The 25,656-nt window shown below is 38.6% G+C and overlaps 1 protein-coding gene across 6 annotated transcripts in view; it reads left to right on the top strand.

Moving 5' to 3' along the window:
• PKHD1 (PKHD1 ciliary IPT domain containing fibrocystin/polyductin) overlaps nt 1-25,656 on the top strand; it is a 484,536-nt gene that overhangs the window by 155,527 nt on the left and 303,353 nt on the right. For all 6 annotated transcript variants that reach the window (XM_518534.6, XM_016955664.3, XM_009451446.4 and 3 more), the window contains one exon: nt 5,360-5,572. In XM_518534.6, coding sequence (XP_518534.5) covers nt 5,360-5,572 — 213 coding nt within the window. The remainder of the gene's footprint in view (nt 1-5,359; nt 5,573-25,656) is intronic.

The following is a 25,656-nucleotide window of genomic DNA, read 5'->3' as shown; positions in this document are numbered from 1 at the left end:
TTGGGACTGAGAGAACAGGAGGGAGGGAAAGAAGGAGGATTTGGGATGAGTCGCATTGGGAACAGAGACTAGGGAGGAAACAATGTGTAAAAGAATGTCTGGACGTCAGGCACCTCAGACGGTTTGTCTATTTTACGATAAGAATTATCTAGATCTTGTAGGATGGAAAAATCGAAAATGCTGTTTTCTGGCTATTTGGAACCACTGTCAAGTTTGTAATGGGGTCAAGTGGCATTGTAGAAGAAAATAAGGCATTTAGGTTTAGGTCAGGTGTGAGTTGAAGAGGTTTTAAGTTCTTGAGAACACAGGATAAGGGAGAAGGAGGAATGGAGGGTGGAAGGCTGCCCATAGTGAAGGAGGCGAGCCAAGAGAAAAGAGAGAGTAGAGACACGGAGAGAAGGGGTCTGGGCGTTCTTGCCCCCCAGAAAAGCGGTACTTGCCGCTAAGGGTGAAGGAGAAGGGGTTGGGGGGTTCTTGCCCCCCAGAAAAGTGGAGAAGGGGTAGAGACATGGAGAGAAGGGGTCGGGGAGGTCCTTGCCCCCCAGAAAAGCAGTACTTGCTGCTAAGGGTGAAGGACCAAGGCAGGCATCCCCACGTGGTCAGACACCTCTGAAATGTGGGTGAATAATCAGGCAGGCATCCCCGCATGATTAAACACCAAGGGAAGACTGTCTTCCCGAGTCCGTGACTGGCGCCAGAGTTTTGGGTCCATGGATAAAACGCATCTTCTGCATCACCATAAAAGGAAAGGAACTGAAATTAAGAGAAGAGAGAGATTGAAGTGTGGCACCAAGATTGAAAGGAGAAAGAGGTTGAGGGATAGTGAGAGAGGTTGGAGAAGAGAGTAAAAAGAGGCTGCTTACCAGATTTAAAATTGGTGAGATGTTCCTTGGTCTGAGGACCAGAGGTCATAGGTGGATCTTTCTCACGGAACAAAGAGCAGGAGGACAGGGGATTGATCTCCCAAGGGAGGTCCCCTGATCCGAGTCATGGCACCAAAATTTCACTCGCGTCCGTGTGAAGAGACCACCAAACAGGTTTTGTGTGAGCAACAAGGCTGTTTATTTCACCTGGGTGCAGGTGGGCTGAGTCCGAAAAGAGAGTCAGTGAAGGGAGATAGTAGTGGGGCCATCTTATAAGATTTGGGTAGGTAAAGGAAAAAGGGGGGTTCTCTGGCGGGCAGGAGTGGGGGTCACAGCGTGCTCAGTGGGGGAGCTTTTTGAGCCAGGATGAGCCAGGAGAAGGAATTTCACCAGATAATGTCATCAGTTAGGCATGGACCAGCCATTTTCACTTCTTTTGTGGTGGAATGTCATCAGTTAAGGCAGGAACAGGCCATTTAAATATCACTTCTTTTGTGATTCTTCAGTTACTTCAGGCCATCTGGATGTATACATGCGGGTCACAGGGGATATGATGGCTTAGCTTGGGCTCAGAGGCCTGACAGTTTCTAAAATAGTGATGTTATCTATTGGAGTATTTGGAAGAGTTGCAAATCTTGTGACTTCTTGAACAATGGCTAGTAATCATTTAAATATGCTAAACATCTTAGCAGAATTTTGGCACCTCTTATAATCCTAGCCTTGTGGCCTTTCATTAGTTTTACAAAGGTAGTTTAATTTTGGGAAGGGCTATTATCATCCTTGTTTAAGGTTAGACTATGAACTAAATTCCTCCCATAGTTAGCTTGGCTTACACCTAGGAATGAGCGAAGCCAGCCAGCCTGTGAGGCTAGGAGCAAGATGGAGTAAGCCATGTTAGATTTTTCTCACTGTCAGAATCTTTGCAAGGATGGTTTCACAGCAATAATGGAGGAAGCAAAGATGGTGAGTGTGATGATAGCCACAGAGACCATTGCATTAAGGGTTGAATAGGTGTCAGACTCCAGACCAGAGATCTATAAGAACTATTTCAATAAATCTCACCTTAATCTTCTGAGGGTGAAATTCTTACCGTGCCCATTTTACAGATGGAGAAACTGGATACCTATGCGGGATGCATCATTCTAAATTGTGACTGAAAGAAAAGGTCCTTGAAGGGGTCTGGTCCAAGTATGCATCCCGTAACTATTACTGATGGCATATGGCTTGGGCTTTAGAATTGAAGAAAAGAGTCTTGAGGAAAGGAGCTGAGGAAAGCTGAAGAGAAGTTAGGGAAGAAGTGGCCTCCATATTTGACTATTGAGTCAAACATTTATTGATCACTGTCTCTGCACTAAGATGGAGGTAAACAATTCAATGAAAAGAGTCAAACTCTGTAAAATATTTGAAGAGATTAATTCTGAGCCAAATTTCAGTGACCATGGCCTGGGGCACAGTCTTAAGAGGTGTAAGTACATGTACCCAAGATGGTCAGGCTACAGCTTGGTTTTATATGTTTTAGGGAGAGGTAAGACATCAGTCAATACATATAAGATGTACATTGGTTTGGTCTGGAAAGGTTAGACAAGTAGGAGTGGGGGCTTCCAAGTCATAGATGGATTCAAAGAATTTCTGATTGGCAATTGGTTGAAAGAGTTAACTTATTAACTTATCTAAAGACCTGGAATCAACAGAAGGGAGTGTCTGGGTTAAGATAAGTGGTTGTGGAGTCCAAGGTTCTTATTATGCAGATGAAGCCTCCAGGTAGCAGGCTTCAGAGAGAATAAACTATAAATATTTCTTAGCAGATCTAAAAAGGTTCCAGACTCTTAGTTAGCACTCTCCTGGCTCAGGGTAAAGATCCAGAAAAGGAAGGGAATTTTCTACAGAATGTAGATTTTCCCTGCAAGAGACAGCTTTGCAGGGCCGTTTAATATATTTTGGGGTAAAATACTTCAGTTTCTTTCAGGGCCAGCTATCTGTCATGCGGTGCTGTACTAGAGTCAGGTTGGAATTTGGTGTCTTATTGCTACGGAGTCTATTTTGTCAGTCTTAACGTCTCTGTTTTAATGTTAATGCTGGTTACTTATTTCTGAATTCCAAAGGGAGGAGGGTATAATGAGGCATCTCTGACACTCCCCATCATGGCCTGAACTAGTTTTACAGTTTAACTTTGGAACGCCCTTGCCTAAGAGGAGGGGTCAATTCAGTTGGTTTGGGGGGCTTAAAATTTTATTTTTGGTTTACATGATAATGACTAAAGTCATTTTTGCCTTTTTCCTCTCTCCCTCTCATTTCTCCAGTGCATGTTTAACTACTTCCAGCTGTGATTTCTGGAAAGCAACAAAAACTCAACTCAATAACTTGGCACTCTGGATTTATGACTACATTAGCAGATGAAGAGTCTTTGCCCTCCACTACGTCTCACCAAGACTCTTCTTATTATAGTAGAATCTGCCTTTTGAGGCATTTCTGATACTTTGCTATCTCTACATCCTTTGCCCCCCTTTGCTCATTGAGACACTATGTGGGCTTATAAATTAAGTGTAAGAACAACATCCTTTCTGAGAAAATGGGAGAGTGTGTGTGTGTTTGTATATAGGGAAATAGAGGCACTTAAATCAGAATCTCCAAAAAGATATGTCCATTCATTCATTCACTCAACTATTAATTGTGTATTGAGTGCCAATTACCTACCAGCCACTTTTCTAGACACCAATAATTTAGAAGTGAACAAAACAGATAATTCCCCTCAGGAAGCATGTATTCTGGTGGGGAGAGGGCAGAAAATAAACCTGTAAATATATAATATGCCTGATATCAAGTATTACAAAGAAAAAGGCATTTAGGCAAGGGGCTAAGGTGTGCTATTTTATATAGACTGGAGAGGGAAGGCCTCGGTGAGAAGTTAACATTTGAATAGTAACAAGGGAGAGTGAGCCATGGGAATATCAGAACATTCCGATAATTCCAATAACATTTTAGATATTTCCTATATTTCTGATAATTCTTATTCATGATTTCACGGGAATATCAGAAGAACCTTCCAGAGGGAAGAGCTTATGCCCTGAGGCCTGTTTGAGAACTAACAGGCAGGCCAATATGTTTGTAGCATATGTGTGAACAGGTGAGCTTTAGAAAATGATATTAGAGAGGTATTGGAGGTTGGGTAGCAAATCATGAGGGACCTTTTGTAGCCCAATGTAAGGACTTTGACTTCTATTCTGAGTGAGATGGGAAACTATTGTTGGATTTAGAAAAGAGGACCTCTGGTGTGTCTGATATAAAGATACAACTCTGACTACTTTGTTACAGGATGGAAGGGTCTAGTCTGGTATTTTTGTAAACCACTTGCAGGAGAAAGATGGACTAAATAGCTTATTGAAGTTAAAGTGTTTATTCATATGGGATGCTTTAATTATTTTGACATTATTGAGAAAATTCTATGTAAAATGTAAACATTCTAAAGCCTTTTAAAGATATTATAAAAATGAAAATATCTTTTTAATTTTTAAATTATTTAATCTCACAATGCAAAATAATTCTATTATAAACGAATATTCTTGTGTTACTGAAAATTTGGACATCAGAGCAAAATGGTATATGTATCAGTTAAGGTTATCTGGTTGCCAATAAGAGAACCCAACTTTTCTTTTAAAAATGGAATGTATTGGGAAGGTATTGGGTAACCTACTAATCAGTGGAAAACAGTCTGAAAAATCAGGGACAGAAATACGTAGGAATCAAAGCATTTGATGCAAGTGGCGGGTGGTGGGGCAGGCAGGGAGATGGGCAGGTGGGCGTCTCAGAAGCAGGTGTTCTTCCCAGGCTCCTTAGAATGCCACCACTGGAACTGAGATCTAAATATTTCCTACCTCTTTTCCCTGTTGCTCCATATTTGTCTTAAAGCCCGAGTATGTGACTCTGGCCATGGTAGGATAAGATGTCTTGCCTGACAGTTCCACTCAGCTCTAGTCAATGGGGCAGAGCAATACCTCAAGGAAATTAGGGTCTGTTAACAAAAGAAAGTATAATGGATGCTGGTCAGCTAAAATGCTACAAATGCCACAGTGTTAGCCCTAGTTACATTTCCTTTTACTATAATTCTTACAATTTTGGCACATCTTCTAGCCCTATTTCTTGTATGTGTCCCAGTTTTTTTTTCTTAATTTTATCTATTGTTAAATGGTAAAGTTAGTGGTCTTCTCATACATTATTTAACCATTCCTAAATTGCTGGACATTTAGATTATTGTCATGAAAATGTAATAAATAAAGCAGCAGAGAATAGTAATAGCTAACCTAAACTGGCTAAATAATAGTGCTTCCACTCCTGAATATCTGGTCTACCCTACTGTGCTTCTACAAGAGAGAGCATGATAAAATAAGTCTACATTCCAGCAGAATATTTAAATGAAGGGGATTTCATCCGGCATTGAAACTGACAGAACGGTAAGCCTTATCCTCCCAGGGACTGACAATTTTCCCTTTGTCCATTAGGGGGCAAGCTGATTTTCATGGCCCCAGGACCCATCGAGCTCAGGGCACACGCCATCCTTGTTTCTGATGGTGGAGAGCTCCGGATTGGATCCGAAGACAAGCCCTTCCAAGGCAGAGCTCAGATCACACTCTACGGGAGTTCCTACTCAACTCCCTTCTTTCCCTATGGAGTCAAGTTCCTGGCTGTGAGGAATGGAACTCTTTCTCTGCACGGTGAGTGAGGCAATTGATCAGAGGAAATGAAGTAGAGCTGTGTCTAGCAGTGGAAACTGATAAAACTGTTTAAAAGTCCTTGACTATAGTTGCTGAGCCAACCAGATCAGTTAGAGCATGGCACTATTTCCTTAAATAACAAGTAAAACTGTTATGATTCCTGTGGCAGAGTACACTACCGTTCCCAATTGTTTGCTCCTCTTTCTGTAAGAGGATTGTGTATACTTCCACCCACTGTTAGGTGACTTTCAGTGCCTCCTTGTGGGTGGACCATACTTCCCGGCCCCTTTGCAAGAGGAAACTTAGCCTTATACTCGCTTTGGTCAGTGGAATGTGAGCAGAAATGGGGGACTGCATGGCCAAGTGAAGGTTTTAAGACCTGTTACGATGCTTTAGCCATTTCATTTTCTTCCTGCCACTTGAGAATAGCCTGTCCCAGATAGGGGCAGTTCCTTCTGCTTAGAACCTGAACGAAGATGACATGGGGCAGTGCTGCAGCTGACCTACTGCTCTCATGTATGTGAGTGAGAAATAAGCCTTTGTCATAAGCCACTGAAATTTGCATTTGTAATTGCAGCATAGCCTAGTGAAAACTGACTGATACAATTACTTAGCATGTACTGATGTCTCTCAACATGCAGTAGCCTGGTATCCCAAATCAAATACAGACAACCTCATTTAGTTGTTGAACCTATTCCTGTCTCCCCAAACCCTCTACCCCATGAGCAGGGTTTAATTACAGTTCTACTTAGAATCCTCTTACAGATGGGTGGGGTGTTTAAGGATTCCCAGGAGAAAATAGATTAGGCTACAGTGTGTTCCACTCCAACTTTATTTGCTTTCTGATCATCTAATTCCACTTTGCAAAATGGACATTTTTTTTCCCTCTTGAGAGTCAGGAAATTACCAGGTGTGCCAGGATAATCCTTAGTATCAAGTGTAAAATATCAGTATAAAATAATGAGTAAGCATGTTTCAGTGGGTGTTTATATGCTTTTGGTTGCATAGCATGAGCCAAAGGCAGATCAAAAATGTGGGCTCTAGATAGTGACTCAATCTCCAGAAAGCATAATGTCATTTACACAATGATATTTCTATATTGGCATCACAAAATAATCCACTTGTCATAGGATAATTGCTCTAGATGAGGGCATGGAGCTGTGCTGAGGAATCTGCCATTTTTCTTTATCCAGACTCTGTCTCATACCGACCACAGGCCCCAATCATTGTCTATCAAAAAACATGCTTGTGTCTCTTTTGGCTTACTATGAAAGGAAGCAAGATCTTTTCCTCAAGCATTTAAGTGTTGACTGTGGGCTACCCAGTGTGCTAGACACTGGGGATCAAATTTTGTGAGGTTAAAAATACCCCATAACTCACTGGATAGAAATTCAAAATGCTGGCTATGTTGATTCTATGATCAACTTCCAAGGGGACCTTTTTACCTCCTATCTTCATCAGCAAGCACCTACATTGATTTTGTAGCCCAGGATCTATTCCCACGTCAGCCATGGTTTTCAAATGTTTGCTCTAGCTCAATGGCCTCTTAAGCCACCAACCCAATATGTTGCTTTTTACCAGTAAAAAAGTGCATCTGGGGAATAAGTTGGTGTATATTTGTGGTTCAGCCAGCCCATAGATCATCCAGAGGACCCCAGGCTTAGGAGGAATCCTCAGATTTGAGAGCCACTGTCCTGTATGATGCAGATAGCACAGCTCTTCCTGAAAATAGGAATTCAAATGAGGAAAAATGAAAACTCTCCTAATTATTTTATTCTGCCTCTTTCATTCCAAGCTCATCTAATTCTCATGCTCTATTGTGAAGAATCAAAGAAAGAACTCATAAATATACCTTTTGTGCCTGTATTTTAAATGTACGTTGTGCATGTAAGCCTTTGTGGTTAAGCAAATGTCAAGAAAATCCCTAGTCCCATTGCTTACAGTCAATATGGGGCAATTCAAGCAAAGTATATGCCTCTAATATGGTTTGAAAATTCTGAAAGTTCAGAAAAAATGTTGCTACTTCAGCCATCTGATGTTACTGGATATTGAGAATGAGACCTCCTCTCCCTCTGCTTTCCTCATTTCCATCTCCTCCTTCCTCTTTCTCCTCTCTCCCTCTCCTTTATTCTCCTTCTCCCTCCTCTCTCTCTCTCCCCCTTTTCCTATATTCCCAGATTAGGCCATTTTCAAAACTGGTTAAACATTCCCCAAAGCATTTAGGACAGAGAATTGACTAGGATCTCACCTGAATCACAGAGCTTGCCCATTGAACACAGGCAAAGATCAAGCCATTTCCTCTCTGATGTGATGCTGCAGCATCTCGTGCATTTGAAAGAAATATTATGTAGAAAAGAGCTCAGCCATTTGGGTGACAGGGATTCCTTTCCTGATGTATCTGTCAGAGAATCGCAGCCCCACGTGCAGCTCATCAATTCTCTCCTGTCACTTCTCCCTCACCACCTGAGGTCTCAGACAGATTTCCCCTCCAGCGTGGTGGTATATCATGGCTAAAGTCATTTCATAATTTCACTGGCCTTTTGCCAGGGCCAGAGGTGGGTCTGGTGACACTGGGGCTTTAGGAAAAAGCTAATTTTCTTTCACCATCAAGTATGCAAAATAGTGAGCAACTTGATTCACTGTTTTGCACCCAGGAAGTCCCTAATGACCCAGCATTCACTCAGTTTCCCAGGATAACATAATGAGGAGATTCACCAACTTTGGCGCACAGAAGAGCCTTTTGGGAGAGGTTTTTGTAAATCTAGATTTCTGGGCCTGGAAATGTACATGTGATGTGACTCAGGTGGCCTATTGACTATACTCAGAGAAACACTGGTTCTAGTGGTGAATCAAATTGGAATCAGAAAAGGGGCCCAGTTCTGCCACAGATCAGCTATGACCTTCAACAGATCTCTAAAAAATCAGAAAAACACAGTTCCCACTTCATAAACTTATTGCTCATGAAGTGTTCCAGAGTGCTGGGCACACAAAACACATATTAATTTTCTTGTCTATCTCTTTTCATCAGAGTAACAGAAGGGTTTTAACCTTGGAGATCATGTGGTAACAACATTCCCAGGCATCTTCTCTTCTCTTCCCACCACCCAGTCAACACCTTTAGATTTTAATCTCTCTTGGTGCAGCTGCTTCCCAGCTGTGGATAACCACCATTCCTGGGCGTGGTTACAAAAGGCTTCTTAGAAACTATTTGCATGGGTCCCAGTATAGTCTGAAGCAGGGCACTGCCCAGCGAATGAGGCCCTTGGCAGACATTTGGTTCCTAATATTCAGCAGCAATGCTGAATGGATTCTAATTTAACTCCAGCTCAGGTCATGTAGAATCACACAAATGGTCTGCATGTCAGTCCGATCACTTTCCCACCTTCTCCTTCCGTCTCATTCTTTATTATTGCTCTTTGAAACCCTTCTGCTCCAGCTGATTTTTACCTTAGATTAAAATCGCTAAGCAAACAGGCTTTGGTGTTCAGCTGTCACAAGGCAAGATGGAGTTGAAAGCACGTTACATGTATTTCTTTGAATGTAGGAAAAGTCCCACACCCTTATACACTCACATATACACACAGCTGCACATATACACCCACACACAGCACCATCTTTTCTGTTTCTGTTTGTTTGAGAGTAGATGAGGACAGGTTCTGAGTTGCTGGTGGAGTTCAGATTGTTTAGTAACTTCTGTCAGCTGCTCACTTTGATGCGTTAATATGACTAAAGGGTCTCAGGATTCCTCCTGAGTGGCAGTCTGGGGTTTGGGTAGCTGTAGTCAATAAGGAAATTTCACTCTTGCCTTTTGCCTTCATCACTCTGTCTGCCAATCCAGGTTCACCACTCCAAACTGAGTGCCAATCACTTGTCACTTTTCAAGTGGGTTGCTGTCAGCCTGGGCAACTTAAATTTTTGACAATGTAATTACGGCTCTTGCTTCCACAGTGGGAATCTGAGCAGGATGGTGGAGCTTTTATTGATTGTTCAGCAGGGAAATTTATCAATGTCTCTCACTTCATTTCCAGTTTCTCCCTGAGAAATTTGGCTGACAGTTTCTTAGGAGAAAAACAGTCTCATGGCCTTGGCTGGACTTCTGTCTTTGTCCTTTTCAAGAAATTACAAGATATAGGCATTAAATATACATGGAAATTCCTGAGAAAAAGCAGTATGTGGGGCATGATTGAAGAAAGCATGAGTGCAATTGCAAGGAGCATAAGAATTTGGTAGGAGTAAATAAAAGCAGTGGTCTAAATAAGCAAGCTTAGATATGGTTTGTTTTCCTTCTGAAAGTGCCAAGTATCTGCATGTAAATTTCATGGTTGCTATGAGTACTGTGTAATATGCACTATTTTCATAGTTGCTAGAGTATCAAGCTGTCTTTAAGCATGGTATAAAGTGTGTGGAACAGGCACATGTGTGGGAGTGTGTTTCCGGTCAGTGGTTTTCACATTGTGCTCCACAAAATCCAAATGTTTCCTGGAGGGGATTTAGGGGTTCCCTAAACAATGAATATTGGAGGTCAAGTAATAAAGGTTTAAATTGCTCAAGTAATTGATTTATTGCTTTTATCTGTTATATATTTGTGTTCAAAGTAACAGTTCGTTAGAAGAAAGAGTTCCACTGTTAAAATTGTGATTAAAAAACTCTACTAGGTCATTCTTTTAGCTGTGGTGTATGGATCCTTTTGAGGTGTCCAGGGCCTCTCTGCATGATTCCTGTTTCCCCAAGACTGATTTAGCTCTGGGACATTTTCTATAAAGTCTGTTCTTTGATGTAGGGTGAAACTTTCTAGAGCCCATTTTCATGTCATAACAGTTCCTCTTATCCAACAATATATTTTTAAATCTCCACTCTCTCGTCACCTGATTAATAGTCTCCAATGCTGTCTCCTCTTGCCCCTTTCCTTACCTATTTCTTCTAGACCAAGACTCCTCCCTTTTCTTCTGTCTCTCGTTCCCTTGAGCTAGATACAAACCAGAGCTATGACATGGCATTTTTATATGTAGCTTTATTACTCTGAAAATGTTTGGTTTTAGGGGACAGAAGCCCACTGGAAACAAACTTAGAACCAAGGATTTATGAATTCTTGTAATCAAAACGCAGGATGGAGAGAAAGACAATGGCCTTAGACGTGACTGTCTTCAAGGGTCCAAATGTCCACAGGACTCACCCCTCAGTCCCTTACCCTGGCTGTCTCTGCATGTATTGACTTCACTCTCTGCTACTCCTTATTGCTGCCTTCTCTATGGTTATTGGGACTTCCTGATCTCATGTGGACTTTGATTTTCTACTACCAAAGAAAGGAACACTTTATTCTTTTCAAAAAATAACCAGGGGAGGCCTCCCAAAGTCCTGCTAGAGTTACTTAGCAGACTAAGGACTATACATGGTGCCCAGGGGGAAAGTGCACTGTGACTGTCCAAGCTCAAGCCACATTTTCACTTCTTTACCAACTGTCAAGGCCAGGAATGTAAGGCCATGTGAAGAGATCCAGCTCTGCCTTGACCAGGGAGGCCAGGGTGGTGTGGGATGTGTGTGTGTGTGTGTGTGTATGACTGTGCATGCATGTGTATGTTTGGGTGTTTTTGTGTATGTATATTTTGAGAAGCTGTTCACCAAAAGGGGGGATGCCAACCAGATCCAGAAAGGAGAGATGCAGGGAAGACTTCTGGTTCAGCCTGAAATCTCAAGGTGACTGAAACTCACAGACAGAAATATTCAAATATAGTACGATACTGTTGTATAAACTCAATATGTAAAGTTAATGACAGCTATTTAGGCTGCATTTAGGCTGAATAAAACAATTGTGTGAGATCAGGCAAACAGAAATCTTCATTAAGTTACTAGTAAGGATCCCATCAAACAGGAGATATATATAATATATATAAAAAATATAATAATATATTATAATTATAATTATATATATAAATTATAATTATATTATATATTTATATATTATATTTATGTATTATATTATATATGATTATGTAATAAAATTATTATATAATTATATAAATATATAATTATATAATAATTATATATACAAATTATATAAATTATATATAATATATAATATATATTATATATATGAATTACATAATTATATATTATTATATATAAATATATATAATCATATATAATATAAATATATATTTATTTATATATAATTATATATAAATATATATTATATTATATATTATTATATATAAATATATATAATAATATATAATATAATATATATTTATTTATATATATTTATATAATATAATATATATTTATTTATATATATTTATATAATATATATAATATATAATATAATATTTATTTATTTATATATATTTATATAATATATATAATATATTTATATATATTTATATAATATATATAATATATTTATATATAAATATATTATATATATTATAAAAATAAATAATAATATATATAAATTATATATAATTATATATAATTACATAATTATATATATAATTATATATAAATTACATAATTATATATAATTATATATATAAATTACATATATAATTATATATAATTTATATATATTACATATATAATTATATATATAATTTATATATATAAATTACATATATAATTATATATAATTTATATATATAAATTACATATATATAATTATATGTATAATTTATATATATAAATTAAGTAAATTATATATAATTATATAAATATATATAATTATATATAATTATTAAAATATATATAATTATATATAATTATTATGTAATTATCATATATAAATTATAAATATATAATATAAATTATAATATATAATATAATATATTATGTATTATATATAATATATATTATATATAATATAATATATTATGTATTATATATAATATATATTATATATAATATAATATATTATGTATGATATGTAATATTATATATTATATATAATATAATATATTATGTAATATATAATATTATATATTATATATAATATATATTTTATAATTATATACAATAATATATAATATTATATGTTATATATAATATATATTTTATAATTATATACAATAATATATATTATATGTTATATATAATATATATTTTATAATTATATATAATAATATATAATATTATATATTATAATATATAATATTATATATTGTATATATGCAATAATATATATGCAAAATAGGCTGCAATAATATATATATAATTATATATTATATTATTGAAAACTTTTGCTGTGATTGAACCCCAAATTTTAAATCTCAATGTTGCTCCCAATTTTAAAAGCTTTATCCCAAGGTCTTAGGAAATCTCATTTTCTAGTGTATGCTATGGATTTTCTTCTTTCTTCCCATGAACTGTGGATTTCCTCAATATTGAAGAGGTTCTCTGCTTTCCCCTTGCATTTATCACCACAAAATATTACCTGTGATTTCATGGGAAACTTGAGCTGATGTGGTGTGTAAATTTGCCACAGGCCTGAGCAAATGCAAGAGACACATTTTTAGGGATGTTTGGTAGATGCAAACCTTCCAGACAGAAGTCTGACTCAGAATAGATTTTATTTTTCTTTAGTCACTACCTTCGTCTGTATTCTGATGGATCCTTTTTCTTGTCCTTTAAAAACACCTTGGTTACCAATAGCTTTCCAGTTGATTTCAGATATTGAAAATGCCAGTCCTGATTAATCTAGTTTAAAAACTCAGTCTCCTATTCATTTAATGTTACCTTCCTCACCCACAAAGCTTCAACTTGAGGCACTTGGGATGGTAGGGTCTGCTCCTTCACTCTTCCTCTAATCCTTCTTATTTCATATTGTCAGTATTGGGGCAGGTGGAAGAGGTAAGGTGAGAGGTTTAACAAGCTTAATACTTAACGGTGCACCTACATCCTCTGCTGGGTGTTGCTCTCTCTCTGAATAATAATTGCTGACTATTGAGTCTCCCTCCTAAGATGCCTGCATGAAATCAATGGAGTCTTGTAGGAGGCTTTTCCACTGCACAGTTTCTCAATGTGGAAGCCCCACCTGGGTTTTCAATCCGTTAGCGTCCACCTTGGGGGTTGGTCTTGGTGGAGTACTAGAAAGTTGGTTCAAGCCAAGCTATCTTCCCTACAATTCAGCTATCCAGAGGAAACTTACAAATCCCCATGAAAGATGTTTCACTTATCACCCCTTTCTCTGCTCTGCTCTTTCTCTAATTGTTTCCCCTGCTTAGATAAGCATGAGCAGCTGAGCAAATAGGCTGCCTATGCAGACATTCCACCTGGGAAAAGAAGCCAGTCTCCTCTTCTTACAGGTCACTCTGTGATTGATACTTATGCAGCCCTCTTTCTTTGCTTAATAAGAGAGAAGTAGTTTCACACCTCACTCTATAGGAAGGGGAGGAAAGGCCAGGGTTAGCTCACCCAGGCTGATGGCTCATCCCCATCTCTCAGGATTTCTTTGAATCTCCTTGTTTTTGGTCATTCATAAATGATGGAGTGGACTCTGCTCCAGGGATGGCAAAAGTGGCAGAGTTAGATTAGCTTTCTTTAATAAGCCCCAAGGAGATGTTTTCTCCCTGTCTGTGGCTTCCCTATAATGTGGGGTGCTTATCATCTCCTGATCCTATGCATGTGTCCTCCTGGTAGGTTCTAGAGGAGCAGAAGTCCCACCCAACAACCTGCTATGTATGTAAAAAGGGTGCCCTAGAGGGATGTGGGGTTGAAGGGGAGAGCCACTGTCATTTTGCGGTTGTTATTTGGCTTTGTTTTGTTGGTTTTTATTTAGGACTGGGAAGGAAGGAAGATTAAATAGAGGGGAAGAATGGAGAAAGGAGGATGAGGAAAATTAAAAAAGTATTTATTGCTTTTTCTACTCTTAAATTTAAATGAGCTTTAATTCAGTGTTGGGGTTCTGGTCAGCTGGCATGTTGTGGCAGATCGTAATTACACAGTTGAGTTAACATCAGCAAGCATGGTCCTGGCATACTTGGAACCCTAGCGTGGTAGGACAGCCAGTAACTGATGAGTGGTTCTCTCTTTTGAGCAGATGGAGACTGACCCTTGGCTCTATGTCCTCTAAAATATAACCAACACCACCAACAAAAAATAAGGTTTTTTTTTCTGTTCTGTCTAACAATACTTCAAAAAAGTCTAAACACTGTATAACCATTCTATTTACAGTGGCAGATATGTGTCTACTAAAATCTCATTGATCTGGACAAGAGTAACCTTGGAACAGTCTTTAAGAAAGGGTTCCTTAAATTAATAGTATAAACCACACTTTAGGGGACTTGTTTAAACACATTTAAGTGAACATGCTGTTTTTAAGGTCTTTTAATTTCAGGTGTTTGCATGTAAATGTATACTGCTAATTAGAAATGAGTTCTAGCTATTCAATAATCCAAGTACAGCAGGAACCCCACTTAGAAACACATTTTAAGGTACTTCAAGTTTCTGTATATACTTGAAAGTGTCGGCATTAGTCAGGTCTTTTTTTGGTTTCAAGTGACAGAAAACCCAATTCGAACAAAAAATAAGAGCACTTATTGCCTCATATAACTGAAAAGAAAAAACTTGAGGCGAAAAGAAAAAACTTGAGGCACAGCTGAGTCCAGGTGCTCCAATGAAGTCATTAAGATTTTGTTTCTCTGCGACTCTTGGTTCTGCTTTCCCCTCAGTTGGCTTCATTTTCAGTCAAACTCTGCCCTCATGGAGGCAGAAATGGCAGTCCTGTGACTCCAGATGAAAGGGAATGCCTCTTTCCCAATGGCTGTTTAACCTCTGAGCAAATTTCAACATTTCCCCATCACCGTTTGACATTGCTCCTTCGGTTTTCTTCTCCTTAGCTTTCAACATTATTTAATGTATTATGTAAGGTTTACTTTTCACATTTTTTTGTATTTATTTTATTACCTCTCCCAGAAGAATATATACATCATGAGGGCAAGCACTTTACATTTTTTTTTTTAATCTGCATTGCCTAGAACAGTGCCTGGACTCATAATATGCTTTAAAAAATATTTGCTTGAATAAGTGAATGAAAAACTTGAGCAAAAGCCTCAGGATTAACTTTCGCCCCGTTTGAGTCATAAGCCATTCAAGAGAGAGAGAGAGAGATAAAAAGAGAGAGAGAGATAAAAAGAGAGAGAGGAAGGGAGAGAGAAGGAGGGAGAGAAAAAGAGAAGCAGATAGAGAGTCCAAGTCCAAAGGCGTAAGAACCAGGAAGACCAATGGTGTAAGTTCCAGTCAGAAGGCCAGCAAGCTGGATATCCAAGAAGAACCTATGCTTCAGTCTAAGTTTGAAGACCAGATAAGACCAATGTCTCAGTTCAAGTTACTTCATACTCAGCCTTTTTGTTCTATTCAGGCCTTCAGCTGATTGGATAAGGCTCATCTACATTAAGGAAGGCAATCTTCTTTACTTAGTCTACTGATTCAGATGTTAATTACATTAGAAATACCTACACACACACACACACACAAACACACACACGAAGAACAATTTACATTTAGCTAAAGTTGTGGGTACCCCATAGCCCAGTCAAGTTGATGCACAAAATTAACCATCACAGTCACCAAAGCAAACCTCATAACTGACTCTGTATCATATTTTAGACACAGGAGGATTTCAAGCCTCTCATCTTGACACAAAGCTTCTCAAAGGAAAGTAACTAGCTCCAAGGTTCATCTCTTCCTTTCAAACTTTCTGTAGTTTCCATTTTCCTGCTAGGTTGTGAGGATCTTTGCTGGCGTTCTGCATCTTCTCTAGATGAGCTTGACTTCGCTCCGTCATAGAGTACTCACTCACTCATCTTCCTCTGAGTAAGTATGAGGAGCCTGGGCTCTTGAAGTGGACTGCGTGGTCCAAATCCCATCTCTACCGTGAACTAGCTAGTGGACCTTAAAAAACTCCCCAGTGTTTCAGTTCCCACATCTATAAAACGGACATTATTTTAAGACATTTCTCATGATATTTATTATGTGGTTTAAATGAAACAAAACATGTAATGTACTTACCACAATGGCAGATGTTGAGCAAGTACTCAATAAATGTCAGTTATTATCATTGTTATTATTTGTTTACACTTTTGATTTGGTGAAGTTGTCTCATTATTAGTCTAAAGATGGGATGGTGTTTACCGTTTTCCAATAATCTCTCAGCTAGAAACCTGGTTGTCATTCTTGATACCTCCTTTATCATTCCTCTTATCATGTCCATCACTAAGTCTTGTTGATTTTAATTCTTAGATAACTTGTGAGCCCATATCCTTCTCTCTATCTCCATTACTGTCACCTTAGTTTATGGTACCTTCAACTTATGCCTGGATTATTGTGTAAGCTTTTAAACTTATTTTCTAGTTGCCCCTTCTGTTCTTTCCAATTCATTCTTTGCCCTGGAGCCAAGTTGATCTTTTAAAAACACAAATCTGTTTATATTGTGCTGCTGCTCAAAACTCTTCAGTGGCTTTCCATTGTTTCTAAGGTAAAGTCCGAAATTTCTAGCATGGCTATTAGGTGCTATTTAGCTTCCTGCTAACACCTTCTGTCCTGTTTTTCAACTCTCCCCCTTGGCCACCCTCATGCTTCAGTAGTAATCTTCTTTTAGGTTACTAAATGGTTAATGTGGTGTAGATTTTCATTTTTTACATTTTTGAGTACCACAAGAAACTCAACTTTGTTAAGTAAATGGAAAGCTACATAGGCAGAAGCTTGTGATTTTTCCTTCAAAGAGAATTCTTCCATATGCATCATCAAAGCAATACTATTAATAGTATTGCTTTCAGCCTGGTCATGGAAAAAGAGTATCATTGAATTGGGTATTATATTTGGTATTTGTCAAAATTGGATTTTACCTAGATCCTGGCACTTTATAATTTTCAAAGCTGCTTCCCATTCTTTACTCTCATTTAACTCTTACAACCACCCTGTGAAGCCTGAAAGACTGGGATCGTTACTTTCATTTTAGAGATGATGAAACTGGGGCCTGCAAGGGGATGTAACTAAAACTCATTCCATTTTCTTCATGGACTTAAGACACACATGGCCTCGCTTCTATTTTGTGTACACATAGCTGGTATTTACTTGTGGCAGAAAGGCAGAATATACTTCTTTCTGAAACAGTCTCCTCAATTTTAACTTTTTCAGCTTATTTTGAGATCCCAATTGGGGCTTTCTGGCTTATAGCTCTCTTTGTAAAATTCTTGATAGAGGTACAAAGAACCGGTTTCTTTCACACGTTATTTATCTTTTAGTACTTCTATGGAGTTTTCCAATCTTTGTGATGGCAAATCTACAAATATTTTCTCTTATGGTTTCTGCCTTTGATTTTATGTTTATCAACTCTTTTCTGTACAAAGACTATATAAAAATTTACCTACTTGTTTTTTGGTACTTTTATTGTTGTTGTTTTTTCTTTTTTTTCACATTTGTGTCTGTCTTTAACTAGGGTCAGCAAACTATGAGCCATGGACCAAATCTGGTCCATTCCTTGCTTTTATACACAAAATTTTATTGAGGCACAGCCACACCCATTTGTGTAGGTATTATCTATGGCTGCTTTGCACTATAAGGGCAAAGTTCAGTCATTATGACAGAGACCACATGGTCTGCAAACCCCAAACTCTTTATTATCTCCCTGTTCTTTTTACAGAAAAAGTTACCAGGCCCTTATTTTAATCAGTCTAGAATTGATTCTGATATGGTTTGTCAGTTATCTATTTTTTTCAAATGAATAGCCAATTTTCACAGCACTATTTATTCAACCATAGGCTAAAAAATGACACCCATGTATGTCCATGTCCTAATCCTTGGAACCCATGAACGTTACCTTAAAAATTTGGCAAAACGGGGTTGGGTTCCAAGATGGCTGAATAGGAACAACTCCAGTCTATAGCTCCCAGCATGAGCAATGCAGAAGATGGGTGATTTCTGCATTTCCAACTGAGGTACTGGGTTCATCTCAATGGGACTTGTTGGACAGTGGGTGCAGCCCATGGAGTGTGAGCTGAAGCAGGGTGGGGCATTGCCTCACCAGGGAAGTGCAGGGGGTTGTGGAATTCCCTTTCCTAGCCAAGGGAAGCCATGACAGATGGTACCTGGAAAATCGGGACACTCCCACCCTAGTGCTGCACTTTTCCAATGGTCTTAGAAAATGGCACACCAGGAGATTATATCCCGTGCCTGGCTCGGAGGGTCCCATGCCCATGGATCCTTGTTCACTGCTAGCACAGCTGTCCGAGATCAAACACAAGGAGGCAGCGAGGCTTGGGGAGGGGCATCCGCCATTGCTGAGGCCTGAGTAGGTAAACAAAGTGGCCAGGAAACTCGAACTGAGTGGAGCCCACCGCAGCTCAGCTAGGCCTGCCTGCCTCTGTAAGACTCTACCTCTCGGGGCAGGGCATAGCTGAACAAAAGGCAGCAGAAACTTCTGCAGACTTAAATGTCCCTGTCTGACAGCTTTGAAGAGAGTAGTGGTTCTCCCAGCACAGAGTTTGAAATCTGAGAATGGACAGACTCAAGTGGGTCCCTGACCCTGAGTAGCCTAAATGGGAGACACCTCCCAGTAGGGGCTGGCTGACACCTCATACAGCTGGGTGCCCCTCTGAGATGAAGCTTCCAGAAGAAGGATCAGGCAGCAACATTTGCTGTTCTGCAATATTTGCTGTTCTTCAGCCTCTGCTGGTGATACCCAGGCAAACAGGGTCTGGAGTGGACCTCCAGCAAACTCCAATAGACCTGCAGCTGAGGGTCCTGACTGATAGAAGGAAAACTAATAAACAGAAAGGAACAGCATCAACATCAACAAAAAAGACATCCACACCAAAACCCCATCTGTTGGTCACCATCATCAAAGACCAAAGGTAGATAAAACCACAAAGATGGGGAGAAACCAGAGCAGAAAAGCTGAAAATTCTAAAAATCAGAGTGCCTCTTCTCCTCCAAAAGATCGCAGCTCCTTGCCAGCAATAGAACAAAGCTGGATGGAGAATGACTTTGATGAGTTGACAGAAGTAGGCTTCAGAAGATCGGTAATAACAAACTTCTCCAAGCTAAAGGAGGATGTTCGAATCCCTCACAAAGAAGCTAAAAACCTTGAAAAAAGATTAGATGAATGGCTAACTAGAATAAACAGCATAGAGAAGACCTTAGATGACCTGATGGAGCTGAAAACCATGGCATGAGAACTATGTGATGCATGCACAAGCTTCAGTAGCCGATTTAATCAAGTGGAAGAAAGGGTATCAGTGATTGAAGATGAAACGAATGATATGAAGTGAGAAGAGAAGTTTAGAGAAAAAAGAGTTAAAAGAAATGAACAAAGCCTCCAAGAAATATGGGACTATGTGAAAAGACCAAATCTACGTCTGATTGGTGTACCTGAAAGTGACGGGGAGAAGGGAACCAAGTTGGAAAACTCTCTTCAGGATATTATCCAGGAGAATTTCCCCAACCTAGCAAGGCAGGCCAACATTCAAATTCAGGAAATACAGAGAATGCCACAAAGATACTCCTTGAGAAGAGCAACCCCAAGACACATAATTGTCAGATTCACCAAAGTTGAAATGAAGGAAAAAATGTTAAGGGCAGCCAGAGAGAAAGGTCTGGTTACCCACAAAGAGAAGCCCATCAGATTAACAACGAATCTTTATAGCACTAAATTATAATTTATCGCACTAATTGCCCACAAGAGAAAGCAGGAAAGACCTAAAATCGATACTCTAACATCACAATTAAAAGAACTAGAGAAGCAACAGCAAACACATTCAAAAGCTAGCAGAAGGCAAGAAATCACTAAGATCAGAGCAAAACTGAAGGAGATAGAGACACAAAAAACCCTTCAAAAAATCAATGAATCCAGGAGCTGGTTTTTTGAAAAGATTAACAAAATTGATAGACCACTAGCAAGACTAATAAAGAAGAAAAGAGAGAAGAATCAAATAGACACAATAAAAAATGATAAAGGGGATACCACCACCTATCCCACAGAAATATAAACAACCATCAGAGAATACTATAAACACCTCTATGCAAATAAAATGGAAAATATAGAAGAAATGGATAAATTCCTGGACACATACACCCTCCCAAGACTAAACCAGGAAGAAGTTGAATCCCTGAATAGACCAATAACAGGATCTGAAATTGAGGCAATAATTAATAGCCTACCAACCAAAAAAAGTCCAGGACCAGACGGATTCACAGCCGAATTCTACCAGAGGTACAAAGAGGAGCTGATACCATTCCTTCTGAAACTATTCCAATCAATAGAAAAAGAGGGAATCCTCCCTAACTCATTTTATCCAGCATCATTCTGATACCAAAGCCTGGCAGAGACACAACCAAAAAAGAGAATTTTAGACCAATATCCCTGATGAACATTGATGCAAAAATCCTCAATAAAATACTGGTAAACCAAATACAGCAGCACATCAAAAAGCTTATCCACCATGATCAAGTGGGCTTCATCCCTGGGATGCAAGGCTGGTTCAATATACGCAAATCAATAAATGTAATCCAGCATATAAACCGAACCAAAGACAAAAACCACATGATTATCTCAATAGATGCAGAAAAGGCCTTTGACAAAATTCAACAGCCCTTCATCTAAAAACTCTGAATAAACTAGGTATTGACGGGATGTATGTCAAACTAATAAGAGCTATCTATGACAAACCCACAGCCAATATCATACTGAATGGGCAGAAACCAGAAGCATTCCCTTTGAAAACTGGCACAAGACAGGGATGCCCTCTCTCACCACTCCTATTCAACATAGTGTTGGAAGTTCTGGCCCGGGCCATCAGGCAGGATAAAGAAATAAAGGGTATTCAATTAGGAAAAGAGGAAGTCAAATTGTCCCTGTTTGCAAATGACATGATTGTATATTTAGAGAACCCAATCCTCTCAGCCCAGAATCTCCTTAAGCTGATAAGCAACTTCAGCAAAATCTCAGGATACAAAATCAGTGTGCAAAATCACAAGCATTCTTATACACCAATAACAGACAAAGAACCAAATCATAAGTGAACTCCCATTCACAATTGCTTCAAAGAGAATAAAATACCTAGGAATCCAACTTATAAGGGATGTGAAGGACCTTTTCAAGGAGAACTACAAACCACTGCTCAAGGAAATCAAGGAGGACACAAACAAATGGAAGAACATTCCATGCTCATGGATAGGAAGAATCAATATCATGAAAATGGCCATACTGCCCAAGGTAAGTTATAGATTCAATGCCATCCCCATCAAGCTACCAATGACTTTCTTCACAGAATTGGAAAAAACTTCTTTAAAGTTCACGTGGAACCAAAAAAGAGCCTGCATTGCCAAGACAATCCTAAGCCAAAAGAACAAAGCTGGAGGCATCATGCTACCTGACTTCAAACTATATTACAAGGCAACAGTAACCAAAACAGCATGGTACTGGTACCAAAACAGAGATATAGACCAATGGAACAGAACAGAGCCCTCAGAAATAATACCACACATCTACAACCATCTGATCTTTGACAAACCTGACAGAAACAAGCAATGGGGAAAGGATTCCCTATTTAATAAATGGTGCTGGGAAAACTGGCTAGCCATATGTAGAAAGCTGAAATTGGATCCCTTCCTTACACCTTATACAAAAATTAATTCAAGTTCGATTAAAGTCTTAAATGTTAGACCTAAAACCATAAAAACCCTTGAAAAAAACCTAGGCAATACCATTCAGACGTAGGCATGGGCAAGGACTTCATGACTAAAACATCAAAAGCAATGGCAACAGAAGCCAAAATTGACAAATGGGATCTAATTAAACTAAAGAGCTTCTGCATAGCAAAAGAAACTATCATGAGAGTGAACAGGCAACCTACAGAATGGGAGAAAATATTTGCAATCTATCCATCTGACAAAGGGCTAATTTCCAGAATCTACAAGGAACTTAAACAAATTTACAAGAAAAAACAACCCCATCAAAAAGTGGGCAAAGGATATGAATAGACACTTCTCAAAGGAAGATATTTATGCGATCAACAAACGTATGAATAAAAGCTCATCATTACTGGTCAATATACCATCTCACACCAGTGAGAATGGTGATCATTAAAAAGTCAGGAAATAACAGATGCTGGAGTGGATGTGTAGAAATAGAAACACTTTTACACTGGAAGATAGTGTGGTGATTCCTCAAGGATCAGGAACCAGAAATACCATTTGACCCAGCAATCCCATTACTGGGTATATACCCAAAGGATTATAAATCATTCAACCATAAAGACACATGCACACGTATGTTTATTGAATCACCGTTCACAATAGCAAAGACTTGGAACCAACCCAAATGCCCATCAATGATAGACTGGATAAAGAAAATGTGGCACATCTATACTGTGGAATACTATGCAGCCATAAAAAAGGATGAGTTCATGTCCTTTGCAGGGACATGGATGAAGCTGGAAACCATCATTCTCAGCAAACTAACACAAGACAGAAAATCAAACACATGTTCTCACTCAAAAGCAGAAGTTGAACAATGACAACACATGGACACAGGGAGGGCAACATCACACACCAGGGCCTGTTAGTGGGTGGGGGGCAAGGGGAAAGAGAGCATTAGGAGAAATACCTAATGTAGATGATGGGTTGATGGGTGCAGCAAACCACCATGGCACGTGTATACCTATGTAACAAACCAGCACGTTCTGCGCATGTATCCCAGAACTTAAAAATAAATATATAAAAATAAATAATAAATATATATGTTTATATTTGTTTTTATAACTATTTCAAATACAACTTGAGGTCTTTAAAACAGGTCAACAAAGTCCTGCATTATTTTGCCCAGTCCTCTTCATTTGCTCCAAAGGTCTGATATCTAGTTCCTAGAGTAACACATCAGGCTCTCTGTTTCCCTACTGGCTGGCTCTTGTTTGTCTTAGGATTTGACTCATTTTCCCCAACGTACGGTAAGTCCATTTTCTCACTAAGGATTTTCTTCTCTTAGTTTGATATGTGTACTATGGGCTTAAAACAGTTTCACAACAGTATCATTTCTTAGATTTCATCCCAAATATTCATTTAGTGGTTTCCAAATAATTTTTAGGATAAACTCTAAGTGCTATGGGAGGGCCTGTGAGTCATTTTTGGATGGGTCCTGCTCACCTCTTCAGAATGAAGGGACAGTCACTAGGTGCCTATACCTTCTGTATACCTGTACTCTGGCCATGCCACATATGTAGCAGTTATTCGAATGTCCCCCACCATCTCACACATCATTGTCGTTGCCTAGGGTACACTTCCCATTTTGTCATCTGGCACACTTTGGCTTGTCCTTCAAGACCCAGCTCAGTTATCACCTCTTCTGGGAAGCATTCCTGGAAAGGACTACTCCCTTGGTGTGATTGCAGTGCTCCATGTCTGTACACCCCTGAGTGTCACTGCACCTTGCACAGTGCACTTCTGATTTTTGTCTATTTCTTGTACTGATCATGGGCCCTGGAGGAAAGGGACTCTGTTCTTTGTGTTTGTCTTCCTAGTGCTTGACAAATGTTCATCCACATACAAGACAGCATCTAATGTTTTGCTATGGATAATGGTGATGTTGCATCCAGAAATAAGGGGGAAATAATTTGTATATATTTGAGGACAATATTTCTAGTTTTTTTTTGTAAGTTCCTTTATTCTGATGCAAACATTATTTTAATAAATTATCCTTTTCTTTCTCCTTTCTCTCTCTCTCTCTCTCCCTCTCTCCCTCTCTCCCTCTCTCCCTCCCCCACCCTAAATGATTTTGAAAGGCCTTGGCAGTTATTCTTAGAATAAAGATTTAAGTCCTACAAAGTAAGCAAACAGAGGACAATTAGTGATTTTAGTGTGTTAACCCACAAAGATTATTTTCTTTTTCTCCATGCCCATTTAGTAAGAATGGTGCTCTGAGACTGTGTAATTGTGGATGAATGACATTGAAATGCTTGAACAATAATTTGTAGGAAATGCAATTATGAGTAGAAGTCATTAGTGGGAGTAAATGAGTAGTTTGTTGGTTAACAGGTCAACATGGAAAGCCCAAAGTGATTAAACATAGTATTAAATTACAAGTTAAAAGCATAGTCCTTTTTCATTTAGCATATTCATAAATTATTGAGCTTTTTATACGTAGTTTTATGTGTTTTTTGATTTGTGGTACATAAAGGAAGGGAGCTACCCAACCTGGGTTTCAATAGTTCTATGAACAGAAATGACTCAGATGTAAAATGTGTGCAATGCCTTCTTCATCAGAGAAGTCAGTTGGTCCACCTTGTATGACATTTAAATAACATTTATGAAGTAATGAGTATAATTTTTTGAACATCAAAGCTAATTGGGTACAGTTAATTTACAGCTATTTCCAGAGGCTACAAGTTCCATTTACTTGTCTAGTTCTCTGGTCTTAGATTCAGAAGAACTAGTTTCAGAACTTTGTGCTGATATCTATTACCATATAATCTTGTCCTTGAAGAATCATAGTTTCCTATCTGTACAATCTGTTAAAATAAATAACAAAAATAAAAAACCAAAGATTTCTTACTTGACAATGAAACTAGTTTGCATAGGTTGGGGTTATTCTAAGTTTTCAATAAATGTTTGTATTTTTTTCTGCTTTTTGCATATTGAATATTATATACTCACTTGGGTATATATCTGATGGGAGTTTACAAGTGATTGCCCAGAAGGCAATACTTAAAATAGCTCATTTAAACCACTATGAATTGAATGTTAATTATGCGTCCAGTGCTGTGTTAGGAATTGTGCCATATATAAAGGAGACATGAGGCAGTGGCACAGCAGTCATGGTGCCACCTGTAAGGTGGAGAGAAAAGACACATGCACTTTAGTAATTTCAGGATGATTTAGTGCTGAGATACATGGGACTGACTATTGTTTATGTAATTGAAGTCTCCCCAGGCTTCCCTGAGCCTGCTCAGCCTGTGGATATTTCAATAGTGATAAAAATTTTACTGTCTGAGGCCCCCAACTCTCACAAAACCTTCTCCCCTTTTTAGCAGTTCTGCTTGCTTGTTCTACGTGTCCTCACAATGTGTTTTCTGTGAGTTCATCTGTCTGCCTTAGTCACCATG

This window comes from Pan troglodytes, chromosome 5 (assembly GCF_028858775.2).
Source record: "Pan troglodytes isolate AG18354 chromosome 5, NHGRI_mPanTro3-v2.0_pri, whole genome shotgun sequence".
Classification (NCBI taxonomy): Eukaryota; Metazoa; Chordata; class Mammalia; order Primates; family Hominidae; genus Pan; species Pan troglodytes.
The sequence above is the reverse complement of the archived record's forward strand: the minus strand, read 5'-3'. Positions and strand labels throughout refer to the sequence as shown.